The sequence below is a fragment of the Arabidopsis lyrata genome (assembly GCF_000004255.2).
Source record: "Arabidopsis lyrata subsp. lyrata unplaced genomic scaffold ARALYscaffold_8, whole genome shotgun sequence".
Taxonomy (NCBI): domain Eukaryota; kingdom Viridiplantae; phylum Streptophyta; class Magnoliopsida; order Brassicales; family Brassicaceae; genus Arabidopsis; species Arabidopsis lyrata.
Genome location: NW_003302548.1, coordinates 14353572 through 14372608, shown reverse-complemented (window position 1 = coordinate 14372608; position 19037 = coordinate 14353572). Strand labels below are relative to the sequence as shown.

The 19037-nt window shown below is 38.4% G+C and overlaps 7 protein-coding genes and 1 long non-coding RNA gene across 9 annotated transcripts; 4 read left to right on the top strand and 4 right to left on the bottom strand.

Moving 5' to 3' along the window:
- Positions 1–462: 462 nt before the first annotated feature.
- On the top strand, positions 463–1986 carry LOC9300176 (U6 snRNA phosphodiesterase). 2 transcript variants are annotated; one of them, XM_002865799.2, is made up of 6 exons: positions 463–700; positions 790–876; positions 1023–1269; positions 1348–1444; positions 1541–1606; positions 1697–1986. In XM_002865799.2, the coding sequence occupies exons 1-6, from the start codon at positions 520–522 to the stop codon at positions 1892–1894; spliced, it is 876 nt and encodes a 291-aa protein (XP_002865845.2). In that variant the 5' UTR covers positions 463–519; the 3' UTR covers positions 1895–1986. The 2 variants fall into 2 exon arrangements, with proteins under 2 accessions (XP_002865845.2, XP_020877591.1); XM_021021932.1 differs by having other exon boundaries at positions 482–700; positions 1348–1448; positions 1546–1606; positions 1697–1754.
- On the bottom strand, positions 1958–3812 carry LOC110227520 (ankyrin repeat-containing protein BDA1). Its single transcript, XM_021021912.1, has 2 exons — positions 3022–3812; positions 1958–2948 (listed from the first exon to the last, which is right to left on the bottom strand). Exons 1-2 carry the CDS (start codon positions 3502–3504, stop codon positions 2124–2126), a joined length of 1308 nt encoding a protein of 435 aa, XP_020877571.1. The 5' UTR covers positions 3505–3812; the 3' UTR covers positions 1958–2123.
- A 159-nt stretch (positions 3813–3971) lies between these two features.
- On the bottom strand, positions 3972–6908 carry LOC9301919. The gene is made up of 8 exons (XM_002864053.2): positions 6455–6908; positions 6087–6226; positions 5883–5982; positions 5692–5790; positions 5187–5534; positions 4990–5082; positions 4679–4885; positions 3972–4596 (listed from the first exon to the last, which is right to left on the bottom strand). Exons 1-8 carry the CDS (start codon positions 6794–6796, stop codon positions 4330–4332), a joined length of 1596 nt encoding a protein of 531 aa, XP_002864099.1. The 5' UTR covers positions 6797–6908; the 3' UTR covers positions 3972–4329.
- Positions 6909–7078: 170 nt separating this feature from the next.
- On the top strand, positions 7079–8472 carry LOC110229108. The gene is made up of 3 exons (XR_002332548.1): positions 7079–7532; positions 7620–7840; positions 8088–8472. It is a non-coding gene; the product is annotated as an uncharacterized LOC110229108 (long non-coding RNA).
- A 1618-nt stretch (positions 8473–10090) lies between these two features.
- Positions 10091–12765, top strand: LOC9300175 (RNA pseudouridine synthase 7). Its single transcript, XM_002865798.2, has 12 exons — positions 10091–10278; positions 10360–10403; positions 10481–10558; positions 10645–10745; positions 10885–10972; positions 11218–11296; positions 11390–11472; positions 11576–11641; positions 11876–11932; positions 12013–12141; positions 12261–12469; positions 12545–12765. Exons 1-12 carry the CDS (start codon positions 10134–10136, stop codon positions 12642–12644), a joined length of 1179 nt encoding a protein of 392 aa, XP_002865844.1. The 5' UTR covers positions 10091–10133; the 3' UTR covers positions 12645–12765.
- An 11-nt stretch (positions 12766–12776) lies between these two features.
- LOC9300174 (probable RNA methyltransferase At5g51130) lies at positions 12777–15357 on the bottom strand. Its single transcript, XM_002864052.2, has 8 exons — positions 14944–15357; positions 14740–14854; positions 14480–14527; positions 14014–14272; positions 13615–13702; positions 13472–13537; positions 13318–13386; positions 12777–13091 (listed from the first exon to the last, which is right to left on the bottom strand). The coding sequence occupies exons 1-8, from the start codon at positions 15148–15150 to the stop codon at positions 13002–13004; spliced, it is 942 nt and encodes a 313-aa protein (XP_002864098.1). The 5' UTR covers positions 15151–15357; the 3' UTR covers positions 12777–13001.
- A 214-nt stretch (positions 15358–15571) lies between these two features.
- On the bottom strand, positions 15572–17609 carry LOC9301918 (polyadenylate-binding protein 1). The gene is made up of 6 exons (XM_002864051.2): positions 17232–17609; positions 17029–17131; positions 16669–16736; positions 16210–16401; positions 16010–16125; positions 15572–15835 (listed from the first exon to the last, which is right to left on the bottom strand). Exons 1-6 carry the CDS (start codon positions 17391–17393, stop codon positions 15790–15792), a joined length of 687 nt encoding a protein of 228 aa, XP_002864097.1. The 5' UTR covers positions 17394–17609; the 3' UTR covers positions 15572–15789.
- A 75-nt stretch (positions 17610–17684) lies between these two features.
- On the top strand, positions 17685–18964 carry LOC9300173. Its single transcript, XM_021028096.1, has 3 exons — positions 17685–18144; positions 18462–18657; positions 18753–18964. Exons 1-3 carry the CDS (start codon positions 17770–17772, stop codon positions 18842–18844), a joined length of 663 nt encoding a protein of 220 aa, XP_020883755.1. The 5' UTR covers positions 17685–17769; the 3' UTR covers positions 18845–18964.
- The last annotated feature ends 73 nt before the right edge of the window (positions 18965–19037 follow it).

The window sequence follows — 19037 nt, the reverse complement described above, 5'->3', positions numbered from 1 at the left end:
AAACGAAATCAAAACAGAATTAAGGGGAAAGAAAGAGAGGAAGGCTCAGATCAGCGGGGGTATCGACACAGAAACGAATCAACCAATAATGGAAGAAACGCTTAATTCCGGTCTGTTGAGCTTGAAATTTCCGAGTCATCACCGCCATACTCTCTCTTACTCTCCATTAGAGAGTTACATCGCGAAACTTAAAAACTATCAATCAAAAAACCAAAGAAACGATAAAGACAAAGATTGAGTACAGAAGAAGAGAACCCTAGACGCAATTGATAATGATTCCACCGGCGATTGGTGTCTAATTTATAGGGAACGTAATTAGGGTTTTGCTTGATCTTCGGTGAAGGCCCATTTTCGGCCCGTTCCGAATTCCGCTGCTTTGTTTTCGCGGATGGTTCGGTTTAAATTGGTCTAATTTAATTTGGTTCGTTTAGAATCATTTTGGTTTAATCTGGTTCATGCTTGAAATCAAAATCTGGTTTAAATAATTTCTCTGTTTGTTTTTTTTTTAATTGACCGGCGATGGAAGCATTGAGAGCGTCCTACGGCGACTCTTCGTCGGACTCCGATACCGATGATCTTTCTCCGGCTGGTACCATTACTGAAAACTCCAGCGAGAAATCAACGGCTAGGAAGCAAGAGAAGGATTCGATTTCCTTGCCTCCTCCGCCGCTTGCGCTTCTCGATTCCATTGTATCCACAGGTGATGATGCTCATGAATTGTCTCTATCATTGTTCCTCAATCTAATTCTTACACTCATCACTTACTTATGATTTGGTCTGAACTTGAAGGTTCGCTTGACTCCACAGAGCCTGGAGTTCGTGTAAGAAACTTTCCTCACGTCGATGGAAATTACGCGTTGCACGTGTACATACCTGGTAATCTCTCTCAGAATTTGAGCTTCTCCATCGTTCATGTTTCTGAGGTTTTTGAATTCTGAAGTGGGGTGGTTGTTTAGTGTAAGAGGATAAGTATGTGTTTGAGAATGTATTGTTGAAGTGTTTATTTTGTTTTTGGGTTTTAGTTTCTATACCTCCACTGCCGAAGAAGGAGATTGTTTGTTTCTTAAAGAGGGTTGCATCAGTTGTTCCTCATCTTCATTTGGTGGAGGCTGATGTGCCACTCAGCATTCTATGCAAGGATGATCAGAAGTTTGAGCGTGCCTTGGGGAGAGAGTTCCACATTAGCTTAGGAAGAAGTGTTCCTCTACGTGTTCATCAGATTAACTCGGTGGTTTCTATGCTTCGGCAAAAGCTTCAATTACAGAAGAGGTTAGATCATTTCTTGTTTACAATATGAACCAATTAGGATGTGCTTTCTGAATTGTTTTCTGTTCTGTGCTTGGACAGATATGCAATCGATTTTAATAAGTGGGAAGTCTTTGTGAATGACGATTGTACTCGCTCTTTCCTTTCTTTGGAAATCACCACTTCAGGACTATCCGAGGTATGTTGTACAACAAGAGTTACCTTGAATGTTGGCTTTTTGCATACTCGGTACCTTGTGTTAGATATTGTATTGATTATCATATCCTTAATTCAGATAAGTAAGCAAATTGATGCTGTTAATGAAGTTTACAAGCTCCACAATCTGCCAGAGTTCTACAAGGTCTAATGGCTTTTCTGTATAAAAGCTTGATAGTATATAACAAATGTCACTGTCACCAACACTTAACCCATTGCTTCAATTTTCCTATAGGATCCGCGGCCACATATATCCTTGGTCTGGGCGTTGGGTGATATTAGAACTTCCCTAAAGGGAGCTGTTGACGCGGAACTGAGGAAGCTTAGAGCTGGTGGTTGCGTTCAGAATCGTATCTTCACCTCTAAGTTTGGTGGGATTGAGTGTAAGATAGGAAACAAAACACACAAAATATGTAAACTCCCAGATGAATAAGAAAATCCCAAATTTCTGTGTTTGCTGACCTATCAGGTATGCATTTGTAACGACATAGAAGCATGAGTTGATCTGTGATCTTAGGTGTTCCACATTATATGTCTTCATAACTCTTATAAGAAATGCCTTCATAAATCATAACATCACTCGTAATAACAATGGTGATTTCTGTACAATGCAACAACAGGTCATTGTGATTGGAAGAAGGTAGATATTGAACTGGCTGCTATTATGTTACAAAACGTTTACATGAAAGTGAAATCATGGAGCAAAATTTATGTAACCTGGAGCCCAAGAATTGACCGAGCATGCCAATAGGCTTCTCGAGCAACTTCATCAAACTCGGGGTGGTAGCAGCAAGGATGGACGTGATGAGAATGCAGTAAAGCTTGACATGATCAGGTGCAATGCTGGCCATGGTTGTGTTGTGCGAGAAATACATAGCAATCATACATATCTGAAGCTGGAACCGCAATGGGAACCCGAGGGTGAGAATGTTGAGCATAGACAGTGAAACCGAAAACCCAATTGTGTTAAAGAACACAAACAAAGTGAAAGCAACTCCATTGAAGGTCCCCATGATAGATTGCCCTGCTATATGAGCTTGTTGATTTGTAGTATTCACACTCGTTGTGTTCTGGGATACAGCAGGTATTGAGCTATCTTGCCAAGTTCCACCTGGTGGAGTCAAGCTGGCTTGAAACGTGGCTGTGGCGACTAGTGAAGCCACCACTAGTAACGCGCTACGTGCTTCTGATGGTGAGTCTCTGTGCTTTTTGAAAGTGAAGTACTTAACAAGTTCTTTGTGGCTTTGAGACTCCCTTGCTCTCTCTTGGCATGTGGAAGTAGAAGTGGTTCTCTCGACATTAGTGGTACCAATGTCTCGACCTCTCTGAGCTCCAGCCACGATGAGTTTCTCATAGATTTCTCTATCGCCAGCTTCGCTTGGAAACATAACCAGCAAATCCATCGCAGATAGACCCATCTTGTTCATAGCATTCACCTCAAACGACCTTGATTCTTCTGGTATTGCCTGAACCAACACATCAATCACCTGTAGGCAAAAGAAAAACAGAGTTTGATTCCACTCGGAGAAAACTATTCGACCTCAACTTAATTCTTCTTACCTGGCGATTTTTTCTCCAGGTCGCAAGATGAAGAGCAGTGTTGCCCTGTTCATCTTTCTTGTTCAAAACATCAAATCGATTTGTCTCTGTGATCAACTCAACAATGGCTATGACCGCTTCGATCTCTTGGTATAGAACAGCAAGATGCAAAGCAGTTTGACCTTGTACCGTCTCGTCTTCTACGCAATCAACACAGCTCGCTACAATCTCTCTGATCACATCGATTTTCCCTCTCATCGCTGCCACATGAAGAGGAGTCTTACCATCTCTATCTTTGAGACGGCAGAGCTTATTTTCAACCCCCAAAGTTGCCCTCACAGTCTCTACTTGCCCGGCTGCTGCAGCTGCATGAAGCGGGCTAAAACCGTCTTTGTCCAAGTAAATCTTTCCGGCAACGACATACTCTTCACTCCTAGGGTTAAAGGAGTTATAGAGAGGATCAGAGACGATCTCCTTCGGTAAATGAGTATCAAAAGCATCCATTTTGGTGATGATTCATAAGCGAGAGAGAGAAAAGATCGAGTTGAATATACAATGAAGGTGTGTACCGTCACGACTTTGTTTGAAATTTTCTATTACAAAACTCCCTTTGACATTTGACTTCGTAGCATATGAAGAATTCCTTACATGCTTACAAGTGTCAGTGACCCGCAGACCATAAAACCTTACGACCAATAGAGACAACAGTTTGAGTAATATAATAATGTTTGGATATGAGAATTGAAAGACCAAGTCATATCTTAGCCGAATTGACTTATCTCCATCTGTTTCATTTTCACATAATGAAACTTACAACACACTGTTTCGTTTAAGTGAGTTTGTTAAAACAAGGATATAAGGAACGCATTATAACAAAAGAACAAGGACAAGAACAATAAGGAATTAAGCAGAAAGGTGGTACTGAGAAATTGTATTGGAATACTGTTATGGGAGAAGCAAGAGCAATGGTGTACCAAAGAAAAGGAGTATAATAGATTACTGATGTGAACAAATCAAAGCAACTGGGTTTCTGCCTTTAAGCTTGACTCGCTTCCTATAAATCTTCTCCATTCTGCAACTTCTCATTGAAATAAAGAAGAGACAGTTGTTGTTATTACGTGAAAGAAAATAAAAGACACTTAAAAGACAACTAAATCCTATGAATCACTTCAATCTCGTAAGTTTTCTCTGTGGAGGAACCCTTCCTTTCTGGAAAGTTTCACATTAACTTCCTGAAACACAATCAAAATCATGATTCCCTAAAGGGTCCTTTTTGGTTTGTTCAATTTCAACGTCAGGTGCTAATACAGTATCAGACAGCTTCTGCTTCTAAAGACCAGGAATTGCTTCCAAGTTATACTTTTCTTCGGCTTTCGGAGTTTCGCCTTCTCGGCTCTCCTGCGTTTTTGGTTTCTTCAATGCATCTAGAGTCTGGAGGTATGTATAGGAAGAATTATGAGGGTATTTGCTGCTAGGATTGCTTATTTGACTAGCAAGAAACCGACGGATAAGTCCCCTCAGAAATGGAGCCATCGTATCAGGTTCATATTCTAGGTAGTACATGATTCCTCCCATACATCCACAAAATAAAGCAACCTGTTTCCATTGGTTGGATAAAACATCAGTTTCACTATTAAAAGCGGAAGAAAGTTAGATACAACAATAATTTGTATTGTACCTCAGCATTTTTAATATCGGGAAGAAGGTGGCGATTAATAAGTATCTCCCACAGAGAATCTCCTGCTCGAGGAAGAACATATAGAGCAAGCTCAGATCGTCTTGGTTTTTTCTCCAGCATAACTGAGAGGGCTGCTACACCACCCGCAAACCAATAAACGAGCTTGTGGTCCTTGGTTGCAACTTTTCTATGGGCACATATGAAAGCCTAGTGCAAATGGGAAAGAAGGCAAATACATTTGGGAATGCTTTTAGGAAACTATGAGTATTGTATGAATTGAGGGGACACAATCAAATGTAAAAACCAGCTACCTGAAAAATCCCAACAAAAGCAGACAAGAAGGACGTCGATCTAACAGAATCTCTGATTGCAAGCCAAGATGTACGGTAAGGAGAAGCCATGAACTGAAAGTGTAGGATGGCATCAGAAAATACATATCATGTCTGACTAATGCATAAACCATACGAATCTAAACACTGAAACGGCAAATATTGAAGGAAAGCCTTACCTTTTGTAGGTGTAGAACGACATATGGGACAAATGTCAGGGAGTAATATAATGGAAATGTTTTCTTGAATGTAGCTGACATTGCGTTAGCATTTTGGGCCAGACACGAGTTAGTGTTTGGATGAATAGCTGCACAAGGGATGATGGAAGCAAATTCTTCCACCTTCACGTCACTCGCTTCGTTTTTACTAGAAATATAGGCTGATAAGGAGGCTACATCAATTGGACCACCTCTGCAGCATTCTCTTACAGCCTGGTAGACAGGCCTTGCAACAGGACCAGTTTTCTGAATAAATTCTCTATATGACTTTGGCAAGGTTTCAGGACGCATTATAAAGGAATACATAACCTGCACCAACCTCATTGCAACAAAATTAGCTTGCTGATCATAATCACTACTAAATCAGATTGGAGAGAATATGTATGTTTCACAAAACTTTTCTTCAACGTCTATACCATTTCCATTACTAGCTAGAACAAGAAGAAAAGAGAAGAATCTCAATTACCTGAGCACATGCAAGAGAAAAAAGTAATGAATCTCCATGTCTCCAATGGCTACCCCAAAGATGGAACTTGTTCTTTGACTTTGCGGAATTATAAGCCGCCTAATAATAAGAGGGAAGATCAGACTCCCAAAAAAACATCTGTGTGGTGATATTACTCGTACGACAGACAATATTATGACCATTAGATGTACCTGGCCTAATCTAGCCAAGAGGTATAGAGCAAGCGTGCGCCGCTGGTTGGAATCATCTAAAGCCATGATAGACAAACCCGCAACTGAACCTGCTAAGACTCTGCTCCACCCTTAATCAAAGTCATAATAAGGAATATACTTTTCAAGCACTATGCGCAAGCATACAGGAGATACGAGCCGAAATAAGACAAACCATAAACTTACGAATTCAATGGCGTTTCCTTCTTCCTCCACTTCCTCAAGCAGCATCTAAGGGCATGATACGAGCCTGTAAAGCCACCAAAAAGTAGACCAATACGACATGCTTCCTCCCTAACTATCAAATCTTTCTCCGAGACAAGTTGCTGCAACCATTGTTCATGTGTGAGTGAATCACGTATACCATTTTAGAACCACCTTGAATTTTATGTCCAAGTCAATGACCAATTGGCTCTAATTTCAAAACAATCGTATCAAATGGAACACTAAAGCAGAGACTCGTAAGACTCTAAATCTCCAACAAAATTCACTATCTATCAAACACAAACCATGAAATTGCCACAAAAGCACAAAAAACGATCCCAATTCATCACCTTCAGATCGAGAAGAGACGAATAAGACTGTCCCCTAGCGAGCTTAAAAGCACGAAGAAGAATCCCGATCCCAACTCTAACACCATAAGAGAGAAGAAAGCTCTGGCATAAATTCCCGATGGCATTGGCGACGCAAGAAACGTCAGCGTGATCACATAATTCGGCGTGAGATCCACGCGCCGCGGAGCGTTGTCTACGTTGAAGCTCCGCCATAGCATCGCGTAGCCTCTCCTCCGCTTCCCGAAGCCGGCGCTCAGCCTCCGAGCTGTCTTGAGATAAAGGAGAAATCGGTGGAGGCGATGAAGAAGGATCTAAAGCCGGCTTGGAGAACGAAGAAGGCATCGTGAATTAAAAGGAATTTGAAATCGGAAAGCTTCTCAAGCTTAAGGAAAATGATGCAATCAGAGGCAAATGTTGGGAGCAGTGAGGAAGAAGCGATGGGGATATGATGCTATGACACGTCATTATTTAATTATTTTTGATTTGTTTCCTTTCCTATTTTCTTGATACTTTATACTATAAAGCACAAATCACCTGGCCAATCAAATTATGCCACATAGGTTTCTATTTCACAATTTTTGAAATTAAAAAAAAAAATCAAATAAACAATAAAACACATCACGCACCTTCTCTTAAAAATCCCTAAATTTTCTAGCACAAGTTACCACTACCACACCACCGTCACCACGTTTTCACGATCTCAAGATCGTTGAAACCGTTTCATCATCCTCTATATATTTAACTCACGATGAACTCAAACTCATTTATTTGCTCTCAGAAATTTTGAATCATTAATTTCTCTCAACGGTTCATGCGGGCTGCTCTGTATGGTACATTGGTACAGAAGCATCAGAGATATATGTGTTTCTCTCAACTGTTCGGTGCAGAAGCATCAGAGATATATGTCTCAGTCTGCTACGTCTCTGGCTCTCTCACGTACTCAGCCTCCTCAGATTCATGTCTTGGACGTTGGTGGTGAGTTCTTACTTCACACATTAATTTTATTTTTTGTTGCATGATAATGACTTCAAATTGTTTTAAAACAGTACATGGCTAGCATTTGTCCATTGCAGACAATGTAAGCTGAATAAACTCACATATACTTTGAGATCAATTTTTTTATTAAAAGCCAACTAATATTTACTAAACTTTTCTTTTCTAGCAGGACACGTAATGGGAACATTATACTTTGTTCCACATACAGGAGATACAAGAGTTGGTGAACTTGATTAAAGTAACGAGTTTTACTTCCAATCTCAATCTTTGTGTTAATCAAATGCCTACTTGAAATATCCGATCATGAGAATCAAGATTTGACTGATTGAAAGATTTGTTCAGAATGTGAGGAGTGTGCAATTTCAAAATTGATTTGTTTCCGTAAGATAAGTAAGTATGTGACTTATGGAACTTTCATATCTGTTTCTCAAGGATCTCACTTGCAAACTTATGTTTCTTTCAAATTACTTGATTGTGACTTGCTGTACATTGTTAACCCATCTCTCTCATCTCATCTAACTATGTTTTTTTCATTCGTTATCTCTGTGATGATTACTTTAACTTTGCTATACAATGTCTCTATATAACCTATCTCTCTCATCTCATCTAACTATGTTTCTGAGTTTCTCTCTTGAAGGTGGACGATTACAGGCTGATCCCGTACAACATAAAAATGGTGTGGACGGGAAAGCGATCAAAGGATTGGAAGATGATTCTCCTGGCTGACGAGGCGGCATAGCGAAACCTGAACAACATCACAGAATGACAATTAAAACAGAGGAAGCAAGTAAAAGTTCAAAAACATGTGTTTCAAACGTTTAAGCACTGAATGTCGTTCAAGATGAGTTTCAATGGAGTTAACTTCATAACAAAGACGAGTTGCGGTTTTCCGAGAAAGATCAAAGCGACAACACCAACAAAAGTAAAATTTAGAGATAATGTTATTTTTATTGTCTCCAAAACATTTAAGATCAATGTAGTGGTGATATAGTATTAAATCTATGATAAATCCATTATGAATTTAGGAAAAAACGTAAAAGTCAAAATGTTATACTAAGGGTGTGACTGGTGTGATTTAAGAAGAAAAGAAAAGAAAAATAAGAGAAGAAATGAGAAGAAAAGAAAAATAAGTAGTTGAAGAAATTTGTATCCTATGTATTTATGGGAGGAAGTTTTTAGTTGTTTTTACTGAAAAGTAGAAGAATTGAGAAGAAAAGAATTAATTTTGTTGGTGAATAAATTTTTTGGAGGATTGATAGAGTAATTGAGAAGAATTATTTTTCTTTCCAATTCTTTTCCTCTATGTATAACAACCAGTCACACCCTAATTATGTTCCATAACACACTAACTTAGTAACATAAAAAGGAATCCAACCAATGTATGAAAAACAGAAAATCTTACTTAGAGGCAAATAACTCGATGCATTTCCGTTATCAAAATAAGAACACAAACTCAATGTATTTAAAACTATTTTATTCCCGTACTTCGTACGGGTCTAATACGTTTGGAAATAAATCCAAAATATTTGTTTATAGCTGAAATTGTAATTAAAAAAAAATGCAAATGGTTTCGTGCAAACCCAATTTCTGGCGATGTGTATTCTGGGACGCACATTTGTGATATTGTTAAATAGTCGCTAATCGGATAGCGATACGTAGTCGAAGTCGACCATACATAAAATGGTTGGCATGAAGTCGACCATGCATAAAATGTGAACAATCCGATCCAACTACTCAAAACTCGGTTTCGTGACCGAGGTCATGTATATTTTCTATAAATACATCGTTACTGTTTCTTTTTTTTGCTAAGAACACCATCGTTACTGTTTCTAGTGAATATATATGGCATATGGGGATACAGTTTCAACACCAATTTTGGTGAAGAAAATGGAATCATCTACGAATATTAAAATGTTGATAAATTACTACAAAACCGCAACCATGTTAGGTAATAGGTCATCTATATAGGTATACACAGACACAGCTTATGAACTAAAATTCTTACGTCAAGGTATCTCCTCTTTTTCATTCATCTCCCGGTTAGAATCTAGTTCGCGCAACCGCATTCTCCATCCCCACTCCTCCAAATTCGAAGCCCCTCTGAAGAATACTTGTCTCAATACTTAAACCATATATATTTCTAACTTTAACACCATATATATTGAACCTCAAATTGCTCTTCGATCATTCCCAACACTAAACCACTTTTTGTTCTTCCTCTTGACTCCTCTAACCCCTGCCAAACACAATTATCTCATTTTGATTAGAACATCATAAAGTTATCAGGAGAAAAATCGAAATTATTGAAACTAATTGACCAAACTGAAAAAACCGACATCAAAAACCAAACTAACCAAAATTCTAAAATCCAAACAAAGGTCAATTATTGTTTCAATTTGGTCTCCGTCAAGAAAACTCAACCCAAACCAAACCAAACTGTCTACTACCCACACAACCAAATGTATTTCGATTTAAATTCCAACATTTCCTCGTATAATCAATAAACCAATACCAGTTTTTTTGAATTGATCAAAACCAAACCGAATTACCGAACGTCTAACCCAAATTCTTTCACGGGGAACCGGTTTGGTGTAGCTTAAAACTTGGTTAACCCAAACCAATACGAGTTTTTCCCAAGTTTAGATTGACAGCGACCACCGCTAAAAGATTTAATCTTAAAAACATGAAACGAAAGCAGCAAGAAGACGACGGCGTAGAGAAAGCCGCCTCTCCCGTCGTCGCCACCACCTCAAACACCATGAATACTGACCTACTTCTACAGTCACCTTCCAAACTATCACAGAAGCAGGACTACATCTTCCATGGAGGTAAAAAACAAATCCTCCAATCTTCACTCTCTCTTCAATCAACTAACTGTTCTTGTTTAATCGCTTGATTTGCTTGTGCAGGAAGACGCCATGTGAGACCATACTACTTCGAGTTCATTTCTCATGTAAGTATCTTCCATCTTTCTTCTTAGCCCTAGTTTTTGCTTGTATAGTGGTGAGTGACATTGGTATCGATGTATAGGTGAACAAACGCTGGACAGGGAAAACAATTGTGGATTTGTTCGCCGACGAATTTAAAGGACGTCCTCGTGAATATTATGTATTGCTCTTGCTCTAGTCTCAAGGAATTATTAGTTTGATGATTAATCTGGCGTTTTGGGATTTTGATATGTTTGAACTTTGTAGATTGGTGCAGTCAAATCTGGAAGAATCAAAGTTGATGGAGAAATTGTACCAGTTTCATACATTGTGAAATCTTCCCAAAAGATTACTCACTTCCTCCACAGGTTGTTTTTAAGCTAAACTTTATTCAGATGGTTGCATTTACTATTTGAAATTGAGATGCTATTCCTTGTTTCTATTTGAAAGATACCTCAGTTTTGCATTGAATGTGTGTCCAAATTTTAAATGTTTGAAAGGTTTCAGGCATGAACCACCGGTGATGATTGATGATGTTGTTATCCTTCATCAAGAACCTGACGTTGTTACTGTCTGCAAACCAGCTTCTGTTCCTGTGAGTATTTTTTCTGTTGGATAGTTTTCACTCTATGTGGTCTCTGGGATTGTGAAACACTTTTTGCTGAGAAATCAGAATGATTGAATTAGATCATAAACCAAATAATATGATTCTCTTTCTGTTAGTACTATTCAAAGCATTGTGAAATATACAACTCACATTGTATACATATAGATGCTTAATGCTTTGTGGTGTACGATTGATATTTTGGTAACAGAGCCGGTATTTTTGTTCTTGTGTAGGTGCATCCATGTGGTCAATATCGTAAGAACACAGTTGTTGGCATCCTTGATGCTGAGCATGACCTAGGAACTCTATTTCGTATCCAGCCAACAGTATTAGACAAGGATACGTTGTCATAATGCTCCTTTTTTAAAATAACACAATACGAGTTATCCTTGCATCATTTCACAGCTATTCACAGATTAGACCGTTTGGTTTCTGGATTGCTCATCATAGCAAGAACGGCGGCTAAAGCAGATTTTTTCAGGCAACAGGTACTAAGTTGGTCTCATTTTGCTTGGCTATACCATAATTCCTAAGATGCTATTCGCTCGTAAATCAAAATGTCATACCTACTACTTATCTTGATTGTTTCAGATTGAGGGTGGAATGGTGAAGAAACGTTATATTGCAAAGGTTATTGGCGTGTTCCCAGAAGATGAGGTTTGTTGAGGTGCTTTTGATGTTATTAGATGATTTTCGAACTGTCTCTGATTACCAACTTCATATAGTAGCACGAATTATATAAATCAACATTAACAAACTGATTTGAGGCCAGTCATAATATCCAAATCTCAAAATCTACCAGCTTATCTTGAGGAGTTATAATATGGAGAACACTTGAGGCTTTTGGTTTGGAAGTTCATTTGATGTAGCTGCATGACTTTGTTGTGTCAGATGATAGTCGACGCCAACATAAATTATAATGGCAGTGAAGGAAGAAGTACAGCAGAGGTAAAGCCACATTATGCCTCTAGTTATAAAGAATAAAATCTTCCATTGGACACTTTTTAAGTAAAACTATCGGAATGTAGGACCCCGATTCAAGTGGTGATGATAAGAAGGTGAAGGGGAAGCCTGCATGCACCAAGTTAACTAGAATCGATACAAATGGGACTCATAGCCTTGTCTCATGTGAACCAGTGACAGGGAGAACCCATCAAGTAAGCAAGTGATTATACATAATAGATAATATGGATCTTTAGATCTTATTGGCCATGAGGATAGTAGATAGAGAGAGTTTGGCCTTTTGGGGTTCTCATTTTGGTTTTGACGTTTGTAGATACGAGTGCATCTACAATATACAGGGCATCCCATAGCGAATGACCCTCTTTATCTCAATCAACACATAGATAATCTTGAGACCTATATTGCAAAAAGAATCGATGCAGGTGAGAAAAAGATCGTCTCTCCAGACGACTACGTGTATTCTAGCGAAGATTTCAGCATCGATCCAATGTGTACAAACTGCCCAAAGTTGATCCCACAAGGGTAAAAAAAATGCTAAAACAACCAACGTGTTATTGTTTTCATCCAAATGGAGTCTCATGTTTCTAACTTATGCAGATACGAGGAGCATGACGAGGCTCTCTGGTTACACTGCGTTCAATATTCTGGAACTGGATGGGAATACGAATGTCCTTATCCATCTTGGGCATCCCTTTAGCTTACATTTATTTGATACTATGATTCTTGTTATCAACACTGGCAACTGTATTGTATACATGTTCTACAAATATGCTGATTAGTGCTTACATGGAAAAGTATCAAGTTGATTCATTTGATTCGAAGACTCTCATTTATCAATTCAAAGTTTTGTGTCATTATCATTTAAAACCGTTTACAAAAAGAAGTCCAATGGAATTAGATTAGAGAGCCTAAGCTGTAGCAAAAAGAGTACGTATTAGATATGAAGCGACTTGTAGTTGCTCTTATGTCTTGTGTTCAACCATGTCATAATTTGATTTTCACAAGTTCAAAAACTCAACAACTTGTCCTTCAATGAGGCATCTGGTTATTATGTTCATTTCTGGAACGCGAGAATCTGTCTATCAAACCCTTTGCTTGCACCGGACAAGCTTGATGTAAGATCTTCCACTGTTCTAAACCCAATCTGTGCCAAAACCAAAACACAAGTAATGGAACATGAGGATCCGATCACAAACGGGATCAAAAGACAAAATAAAAAAAGCCAAGACTAACTCATTACAAAAATTAGTTTTGAGCTAAATTTAAACTGAAACTCTTAATCTAACTTTGAACAACACTTATACAATTGCATGGCAGAATTTACAGATGAAGTAGACGAACTAAGGAATAAAATGGAGTAGACAGGGTACCTTATCAAGAAGAATTTCTTGGAAACGGTCTGGTCGTAAAACAATTGTTCGGTAATTCATTGCAGTTGTCTGCAAACACACAAGGCAAACAAATACTCAAACTATATATCTAGCTAACTTGTGCAATTACAAAGAAATTTGTGTATATACACACCTCTGAGACACGACGATTGTTTTCATAAGATTTCCAAGGCTGAGGTTCCATTACAAAGATACCACCCTGAAAAGCAAAGCCAACTGTCAGTTGCGCATATGAAAAGCAAATAATGGGCACATGATTAAGTATAATATAGATACCGGTTGAAGAAGACGCCAAATTTTTGAAAATAAGGTGATCAAACCGTCATCACCCCAGTTCAAATGAACCCATTTTGTCACACTCAAACTGCATCAAAAAGAAACATGTCATCAGTAATGCTGTTATTTTCAATTTCAGCATTAGGAATCCTAGACAGAGGAAGTTTTGATTGCAACTACTAAAAATGTGACCTCTTTCTAGAAACGCTTAGTTACATAAGCTAAATTAACTAGGAACCTCCTGTGACGCTTTTCTCAACTACAGTTGGAATTTCATATGCACTTTAAGGTATGAGCATTACCAAAAGAACTGGTGACTGTTCTTTTGTTTCTAGTCCTCCCAAATGGCAGAGGCCAAACGTACAAATGAAAAAGGGAGCAAAAAGGAAAGGGATTTACCATAATATTGTATCATAACGATTCTCGTCAAGATTTCGGGTTAGAACAAAATTCTCTTTCTGAAACGACACAATCTGAGACAGGTCTTTAGTTTCTGCGCTATCGGTCTTTGCCTCGCCATTGGAGAGAGAAACAGATTGCTCCTTCGATCTATGTACTCCCTCGGCACCCTCCGAACTAGATTTCTGTTCACTAGGCTTAGCGGAATTCTGCATTCTGACAAACTTCCTAAGATGCCAGTGAGCATCCTCAATGCGACCTTCAATCAAAGAAAATGTAGTTCATCGCACAAGTTTCAAATGATCTGATGTTCTGTGTTTTCACTTGAGCTAGACATAATATGATATACTTGATTAAATCAAACAAGACAATTAGTGCAGACTTGAATGATAATGTACTTATTAGTTTGATTCGGTTAATATACAAAGAAAACCCTGAAAAATATTATGCAACCAGTAGTTCTTACTTGAATCAATATCCACTCCAAGAATGCTCCGGCAACCAAACTTTTTAGCTGAAGAAGTGGAAAGACAGATATCAGGTAACCATTACATAAATTGTAGATGGTAACAGAGAGACTTCAGACACAATGAAAGTCCAAATCCCACTTTACTAAAGCATTCTCATAAGGACAGGTATAGTTACAACAACATATCTACAACTATAATGGGCATATAGGTTCTTGAACCAGGAACAAATTACGATATTGATTAGCAGAGAACATACCAATATGAATAGTCATAATGCCGCTGTTGCAACCAATATCAAGACAGTCTTTGCCTTCAAACCATTCTTTCTTCAATACTTTAAGCCGAGGATCCTCATCCGTATCATGGCTTATCTAACACATTACGGTTTTCCATCAAAAGAAATCCAAAAATCAGATACTTAAAACCAATATTGATACTAAACAAGTGAAGAGAGAGTTACTCGGTAGCCATAGTAGTTTCTGTAATTTCCGAAGGGATAAACTTCTTGATTCTTCTTCTTCTTGCTTTGATTACAATTCCCTTGTTGTTGCTTCTGCTGCGTTGGGACTTTCTCTTCATTAGTAACTACTTTCTCAACACTCTTCTCATTCTCATTACTTCTGTTTCTCTTCTTCTTATTCTTCTTCTGATCGTTGTCCCGACCCATGTTTTCTCACACGCCGTTGGTTGATGAACAAAGCTCGCGAAGTTAGGGTTTCTTCTATGAATCAGCTAGATGCTTAGAATCGAAAAAAAAAACGATTAGTCTAAATAGAGAGATTCGAAGAAGCTAGCTAGAGAGGTTTTTCTTCGATGTTAAGCGGCGCAGAGCGAGGAAGAACCGACTTTGAAATCGAAAAGGGTTTAACGAGTCTCTTAATTTAAGTAATTCTCTCCTTTTTTAATTAATATATTTTTAAAACCGATTTGTGTAAATATACGAAAGTTTCCTTTTCTTTCATTTTTTATTTGGTAAATTATTTTTTCCGGTTTTTATATGCAAACAAATGTATCAAATCTAGAAGAGTTTTTTAATTGGTAATTCTCAATGGAAAGCTTGTGAGTTATTGTGACTCGTGTTTGAAGATAAAAAAAAAAAAAAACACAAAGGAACTCAAAATGTTGCTCTTGTCATCAAATATTGTACAGAAAATCTAGAATATAATTCCCATCTCTCTCTGCCATACAATTCTTCAACTCATCTCATTTAATCGAAGCAACTGCAGCGTCCGATGAACCGAGTTGATGATGATAAGCCTTCCCAAACGGAAAGGCAGCTGCTACTTTTAACAACAATTTTGCCTAATCAGTAGGGTCTGTAGCGCATTGGCCGTCTGAACCTGGGAACTCTCCTGCACAAACCATCAACCATTAGTGATTTTATGAACAACCACGATGAATCAAACAAATGGACTTCTCGTATCTCCTTTTATCAGAATCTTTAGTGTTATATAAGTCAATAAAACCTAAATGTTACTAGTTTTGTTTAAAAGAGAGGAAAAGGCAGATAAGTTTCTAGAACGCACCCATAAGCATATGGAGGATAAAATGGAACTCCGGGCATGAATCCCCTCATTGGTCTAAAGGGGCGCCTTCCTCGAAATTGCCTCATTCCGGGGACATTAGTTCTCTTTGCAGATACCTGGAAATAGATTTAACAAAGTTTCATTATGACTAATCTTTAGATACAAGACAATTGACTCCATCTCCGTGAATGAGTTTGCACCTTTATCTGACGACCATGAAGTTCTGACTCGTTCAAAATTAGAGAATTCTGAACAGCTTCTACTTCCACAAATTCGACATAGGCAAAACCTTTAGGTTGACCAAACTTATCTGTCAATATCGTAACCCTATTCACTGTCCCACAGGATTGAAAATGCTGTTGCACTTCCTCTGGAGTACATGCATAGTCCACCTAATATACACAAAACCAAAGACACATTATAGCCAAAGAATCAGTGGGGAATAACGATTCACATATACTAAAAAACCCCACAGATGGGAGATAAGGCTTTATGAAATATGAAGGTAAGTAGGTTAGCAAATACTAGAGTCAAAGAAACAAACAACAATTAGCCTCCAAATTTCATTGGTACCAAAACAATAAAAACACAAACTTTCTTTGAAAAATATACAAACATGAATAAGAAACATGTGAAAAAATTAATGGTGGAAGCCTCACATTGCCGACATATATTGAACGCGAATCCACTTCTTCCTTCTCAGCCGCACTAACACCACCTGAAGGATCTTCATTGATATGCAACAACAAAAAGGGTATTGACCCGATTAGCCAAAGCCTAAAGGGTATTCTTGCCGAGAAGACTCGAATGTTTCAATAGATTTCAGCACCAAAGCACAATACTAATAATGATTTCCTTCTCATACTCAAACTCCAGTAAATTTCTATTGATTCACTACAAGATTCCAAAGCAATATCAAAATCAACAAGACATGCTCTTAACCTAATCTATCAATTCAAGATTTATCTGAAGTTGGGCATAAAGATTCAAGATTCTAAGCATTAGTTAAAAGCACAAACCTTGACCAGCACCCATATCTTTCTCAGCTTTGGCTTGCATTTCACGCAAAGCTCCAGCTTCTTCCTCGATCTCCTTAATTCGTTTCTTCATATCCTCTAAGTCCTAACGAACCCATCAAAGCAAAGAACAGACTAAATACAGTGACAAACAAGAAGAGTCTCAATTAAATAAAAGTAAAAGATAGATCGAAGAATCACAATACCTTAGAGCTAGAGCCAGGTTCAAGCTCCTCATCTCCGGCGGCGGCGCCTTCTTCTCCGCCGTGTTCTTCGTACTCCTCCGTATCCATCTCTCCTTCTTCTTCCTCTTCCTCTGAGATCTCTCCACCGTACACCTCATGCTCTTGCTCCTCGTGCACCGGCATCTCTCTCTCTCCCTCTCTCTCTATATCTCTCACTCGGCGACTGTCGTTAAAGCGAGAAAACAGAATTTTAGGGCTTGAAATCGGGAAAGAAGGGAAGGTATGTTCGTAATTAAAGATACCCAAAAGGATAATTTTGGAAATTATAAAATCTTAAGTAGATTCACCAAAAGTAGACACAAAAGTACAATCAAACCCAATGGGCTTCTGAGATTTAAAATGTGACGTGTCATGTCGGTCCCATGAATGGGTCCCAATTAATGATTACGTGGCACCTCACCCATTTTTTAACTCAAGCCAGTGGTCTGAAAATCGTTTCGCTCTCTAAAACCAAAAACTCTTCTTATCTTCGGCACAGAGCATCAAAACACAGCTTCCGATGGCCGCCACGTCATCATCTCCGCCGTGTAACATCTCCGTATCCTCCCTCCTCCTCCGTAAACCTTCTTGCACAATCCTTAAAGTGTTCGGTTTATTACCACCTGCGAGTAGGAGTAACCGTAAACTAGGCCGGTTAACGGTGACCCGGTCTAATCTGGCGCAGGATTTTCTCGGTGATTTCGGAGCTCGTGACCCTTATCCGGAGGAGATAGCGAGTCAATTTGGAGACAAAGTGTTGGGTTGCCAAAGCACTGAGCACAAGATTTTGATACCAAACGCTTCTGTTTTGTCTCTCTCTCAGCTTCAATGTTCCCCTGTTTCGCCTTCACAACCTCCTTTGTCGGCTGATGATGCCAGAACTCTCCTCCATAAGGTACATATACTATTTCTCTCTTAGTGTAAAAATGTTCGAATTTTGATTTTTCAAGTTCGCTGGTTGATCAAATGTTGTGAAGATAAGCTTGATCCAGTGTTTAACAGATTTCTAGTCCATTAAGATAGAATTTTGACCCAAAAAGATAGATAAGCCAAAGAAGATTTAGTATCATGAGGGACATATTAGGAACAATGGTTTACGAGGTTAAAAAAATGAAATGATTAGTGTTGATAAGTCTCATGGTTTACTCTTCTCATTGCCCTATTGGTGTTTAAATGACACATATAAAGACAAGTATTATGTAATCGTTTTAGGTTTTGGGGTGGAGTATAGTGGAGGATGAAGCGGGTGGTCTGAAGATAAGGTGTATGTGGAAAGTGAGGGATTCCGAGTGCGGTGTTGAACTCATAAACAGGATCCAGAAGGTTGCTGAAGCTTCTGGTCATTACCCTTCTCTTCATGTGGAAAGTCCTACTCAAGTTCGAGCTGAACTATTTACCCCTTCTATTGGTATGTCAAACATATACAAATATTCGATGTTTGAGTTTTAATACTATGTGGTTTCTTAAAACGGTATGTTGTTGGTTGTTGGATGAATAATGCAGGAGGGTTGAGCATGAATGATTTCATAATGGCTGCCAAAATAGATGATATCAAGACTTCTGATCTTTCCCCTAGGAAAAGAGCTTGGGCTTGATCTTTTTCACTACTTTTGTAACATTTTTGTTTGATAATATATGTAATGTATGATGGATTCTTAATTGTGTATGAATCGATCTACATGTCAAGCTATATAGAAGCTATATATTCATCATCATCTTGGAAAACATTGTCATAATCGCATAAGAGATATCGCGCTACTTGTCTTTGAGATTCATTCATCAATCAAA